The following is a 5105-nucleotide window of genomic DNA, read 5'->3' as shown; positions in this document are numbered from 1 at the left end:
TATATATATAGATATATAGATATAGATAAACGGATATAAAAAAATGAGAAAAGGATAAAATTGTTCAAAATTAACACTAAAAGCCTTTTTTTGAAAAAAAAAAAATTTAATTTAAAAAAATTTATGAAATATATAATCCAAAGATAATTTGTTAGGTAAAAATCTAAAAGAAAAATAACCTCAGTTGGATTCAAACTCCTGTGCATTGCGGATGGTGGCCAAAGTGATTCATCGTAAGGGAATTGAGCTAAACGTATTTAATATCATAAAGGGCAAAATTAAAAGAAAAACCAAAATATAGCTAATAGCGCTAATATTGTCCATATTTCCGATATTTCGGATATTTCAATGATAGTTCAACGATTTTTTTAATAAAAATGCATTTTTTATTGATTTATCTACTGTACCTCTGTTTTTGCGATATTTCATCGAAATATCGCGATTTTTTCATCCTTGATCCGTTACTACACAAATTTCATAGAGAGAAAAAAAAAACGAACACAGACAACAACATTTAACAGTTATAGATTTGAAAATCTATATAATTGGAAGATTATTTTAGTTTATTTTGTGCATTTAAATAATTGTCAATTATATAACTGACGACTTTCTCCCATAATTTCTTCACAACAAAGAGCCTAATTCTCAGGATATTGAAAAATTTTGATATTGGGATTAACAATACCAAAACCTCCATCAATCAACAAATTATGGCCACTCACATACCTACTTTCATCACTAGCCAAAAACAAAGCTGCATTAGCCACATCTTGAGCCTTAAGTGTGACCCCTTTCAAATTCGCCATAGAGTTCATAGCCATCTCAAACTCCTCCCCCTCCAATCTAGTGAACTTTGTCGCCAGCGGTGTCACCAACGCGTATGGTGACAAGCAATTCACCCTAATCCCAAACTGCCCCAACTCCACCGCCGCATTCTTCGTCAACCCTACCACTGCATGCTTCGAGCATGTATAAGCGTGCGATGCAGAGCCACCGACATACGATGCAACACTCGCAGTCGATAAAATCGAGCCAGTTTTGGCTGGAATCATGGCCTGCGCTGCATGTTTGATGCCAAGGAAGACGCCGGTGACGTTGACACTAAGGACTCGGTCAAAGTCGTGTTTTTCGTTGTCGATGATTCGGGGCTTGCTAGGGTCAGCTATGCCAGCATTGTTCATCATGATGTCGAGCTTGCCAAAGGTTTTGACGGCAGCTACGACCGCTGCTTGGACTTGGGATTCGTCTGTGACATCGCAGTGGACGTAGAGGGAGTTGGTTGGGCCGAGGATGGTGTTGCATAGTGCATGACCGAGGTCATCTTGGACGTCCGCGATGACTACTTTCGCGCCGTGGTGGACGAAGAGTTTTGCCGTGCATTCGCCGATACCACTTGCGCCGCCGGTTATTAGGGCTACTTTTCCTTCTAGCCTGATGGATAGTAGGGGAGGAATATATTGTTGAGAGTGGTTGATGGAATATGAAGCAAAGAAAAGTATAAATCTCGATCCCAATGATTTATCTATTGTACTCTGCCACACCATTTTTCAGTGACAACAGGGAGATTAACACAACTATTGGGAAAAGAACATCTCAATATCAAATTCCACCAAAAACGACTCTCCTGTTTCTCAATCTTTTATTTGGGAAAAGAACCCTAATAAATTCCATCAGATTAACACAACTATTGTACTAAAGGTGAAAGAACAATCGGCAATTAATATTCATGGATCTGAAACTTAGAACATGTTCCTCTAGATTATCCATATATTATATTATATTGGAGAAAGACAGAGAAGAATTAAAGAAAAAGTTGAAAAATTAAGGATAAAATCTAAAAAGTTAGCCAAATGTTCTTGTTGGGTTACCTCCTTGGCCCTGTTGCTGCAGAGATAACCTCACTGCTTGTCATTTCTTCTTCTTCTTTTAGAGAGAGATAGTATGGATGGGTTGGGGGTGGGGGTTTAAATTTATAATGGACAAAGTTTGAAGATTAAACAAAAGCTTGGTTTAAAAAATTATTTATTTTTGTAAAAACCATTTTCAATTTCAGATACAGACAAATTAGAATATGTGTATGTAATTTGAAGAGATTGTCACAATGTGACTAACAATTTTACAAAATATTTTTAATTTGTGTATGATAATCAATATTAAATATTTGAATCCATATGAAATATAATAATTATTGAAAAATACTTGGGTCTTGCTGAGGGTAGTATTTGGGCTAACTCGAAAATTACGGGTTGGTTGAGTTAGTAACTCAAAAGACTTAAGTCTCCAACTCAATCCTTAAAATTTGGGTTGGGTTAGGTGGTCGAGTTTTAACTTTTTTTTTTTTTTTTTTTTGTCTTTTTAATTAAAAATATGTAGATTTATCTACAACACCTGACTCATAACTAAAATTTCATAAAATTCATATGTTAAATATCAAATATCTATTATATTTATTAAAACTGTTAAACAAAAACAAATATCATAACAATATTAAAAGAAAAATATTAAAAATTCACAAGTTAATCAATACAAATACTCAAGCTTTAAAATTTGAGTCGGTTTAGGTCAACTCAAATTTTTTTTTTTTTTACCTAATGTGCGATTCAACTCAAGCCAATAAAAATAAAAAAACGTTTAACCCAATCCAACCTAAAAATAAAACTATCCTAACCCAACTCTTATATTTTGGATATGATAGTCCAAATTGATCAGACTAGTCATTTAAACAAGATAGTTACATTACTCTAGGGTCCATTAAATAATATTTTATTAGGATGTGGACTTGGAGTTTTAAATTCATAATAGGAAAATTTGAGAAAATTAAATAATGTTTAAATTAATTTCCGTTTTGATAAAGACAAATCAAGAATATCAAAGGAACCCCAAGAATCTTCTTCTTTCTTTCTTTTCTTTTTTTTTTTTTTTTAGATTAGGCTTAAAAGAAACCCATTGTAGTCATAAGTTTTTAGAATATGGTATATGTATAAATGTGATCACATTGTTAGACGGCTGAATTTTCTTTTGGGTCTCTTAAAATAAAAGAGTTTTGAAGTCCCTACCGATAAAAATATATTTTGCAAACCTAATATATATATTTATTTATTCATTTATTGGTCTACTTGAATTTAAATTTGAATTCTAGAGTCACTTTGTGCATGATTTTTCTAATTTGAGAGCATTTTATAAGCATATTCTCTTATTTTTAAAAAAATTATTCCCGAACTATCTATAATACATTAAAAAACTCTTACCGAACTACACACTTGCTCAAATATCATTTAACATGAACATTTTTATATAATTTTTTCCACTTCTCCCTTTGGATGTCTTCACGATTTTCTTGCTCTCTTCTTTTGTATCTCCTCATATTTCCTTTCTACTTTGATTGATTATTTGATTAAAGTTGGAAATGATGAGAATATTAAAAGGATGTCAACCTAGTTGAGATTTTCTAGTATATCTATTACCCTAAATGTATCTTTCTCAAAAAAATAAAATTAAATAGCAACAATTTATGAAAACTTTTTTGGACTATATTACCCTCTCTCAAATTCAAAATTTACAAAGCATGTCATTCACCATTAACTCCTAATTAATTATTAAATAATACGTTAAATTGAACTAACTTATCTTTCTCCCATGGTCATCTTCAACTTTCTCGATCTTACTTTCTCTCTACATCTTCTATCTATCCAAACTCTCTCTCTCCCACGGTTGGCATACAAGTCATAGACATATTTTTTTAGTTAAAAAAAAAAAAAAAAAAAAACCTCTTTTACTCACATACAAAAAAAAAAAATAATATAACTAACATTTTCTATAAAGAGAAATTAATTAGCATTTAATATTGAAAATATTTAGGTAAAAGTTAAAACATGTCATTTTTTTCGTCTTTTATTGAATTAGGCTCTTAGAGAGACGCCACGTTACGATTCGGAAAAATAACGTGAAAAATGATTTGAACGACAATTGAATATTGTATAAAATTAAAGTCCGAGAATAGATTAAGCCTATACGTCTATTTTGCTACAAACCTGATTGGAGCCAAAAGGATACAAGACGTCGAATTTTTTTCATATTATAAAAAAAATTTAAATTGAAATTATTATTACTAATATAAATTTAATTTTTTTTTAAATACTTTTGTACAATGTATTTCAAATATAAAATAATACCATTAAAAAAGTGGTAATTACAACTTTATTTCTTATTATGATATTATTTTAATCAAGAATTAAAAAATTTTTATGGTTAATTATAAAAAAATAGTTTAAAATACACTTTTTGTCATTTTTTTAACAATTTTGATTCTTATACTCTAGATTCTATTTTATTTTAGTCTATGACCATCTAATTGTCCAAATTTGCCCGCATATTTTCAAAATTGACAAAGAAATATTAATCTACACTAATAAAAAAATAAAAAGATAGCGATGACCAAATTTAAGATTTATATTTATCGATAATATAAATCGAATCCAAAACACTCGAATCGGAGAACCCATGAATCGAACCAACCCGACAGGCTACGAACCACGTCGCAACACTATAGCATAGTCGCCCACTATATTGCTTCGATCTTCTTTGAAAAACCATTGAATTCCACCTTGTTTTCTCCAGTAAACAAACATGAACACCATGAACGATTCAACAAAAGAATACAAACTCGATAGCAATAATTAATGCCCCAAAACATGGGTATTTAAAGATCGAAAATCATAAAGGAAAGCCATAAAAAAAACTAATGACCAATCCCGAAAATAGCCATCAATGCAATACCACATTCAATGTAAAACATCTAATGAATTACAGAATGCACATACCCACCATGGACGGTAAAATCAATTAAAAAAAATGAAATTTGGGATAAAAAACCTAAAAGCTCTCATACCAATTGAAGGAACTCAATGAAGGGTCCTTGAGCGGAAGCAATAGATCATCACAAACCCTATTTTTACAGAATTCGATTTTACAGAGAAACATACACAACCATACATTTAATTTCAAAAAATATAGCATGCAAAATATGAAATTATAGAAAAAAATAAATTTGGGTTTTAGAAACCCTTACATTTTTTAAAACATTCTTCAAAATGAAAATCCAAAAT

General features: G+C 30.7%; 1 protein-coding gene across 1 annotated transcript; it reads right to left on the bottom strand.

Moving 5' to 3' along the window:
- Positions 1-542: 542 nt before the first annotated feature.
- Positions 543-1977, bottom strand: LOC120090107 (secoisolariciresinol dehydrogenase-like). Its single transcript, XM_039047620.2, has 2 exons — positions 1869-1977; positions 543-1431 (listed from the first exon to the last, which is right to left on the bottom strand). The coding sequence occupies exons 1-2, from the start codon at positions 1910-1912 to the stop codon at positions 639-641; spliced, it is 837 nt and encodes a 278-aa protein (XP_038903548.1). The 5' UTR covers positions 1913-1977; the 3' UTR covers positions 543-638.
- Positions 1978-5105: the final 3128 nt, after the last annotated feature.

The sequence above is a fragment of the Benincasa hispida genome, chromosome 11 (genome assembly GCF_027475165.1).
Source record: "Benincasa hispida cultivar pf3 chromosome 11, pf3_genome.v1.1, whole genome shotgun sequence".
Taxonomy (NCBI): Eukaryota; Viridiplantae; Streptophyta; class Magnoliopsida; order Cucurbitales; family Cucurbitaceae; genus Benincasa; species Benincasa hispida.
The sequence above is the reverse complement of the archived record's forward strand: the minus strand, read 5'-3'. Positions and strand labels throughout refer to the sequence as shown.

What these genes read in the sequence shown, in the direction of transcription:
- LOC120090107 (XM_039047620.2), bottom strand. Translation starts at nt 1,912, where the DNA reads ATGACAAGCAGTGAGGTTATCTCTGCAGCAACAGGGCCAAGGAG. An exon ending in GCAGCAACAGGGCCAAGGAG is followed by an intron (nt 1,432 to 1,868) that starts GTAACCCAACAA and finishes ACTATCCATCAG; the next exon opens with GCTAGAAGGAAAAGTAGCCC.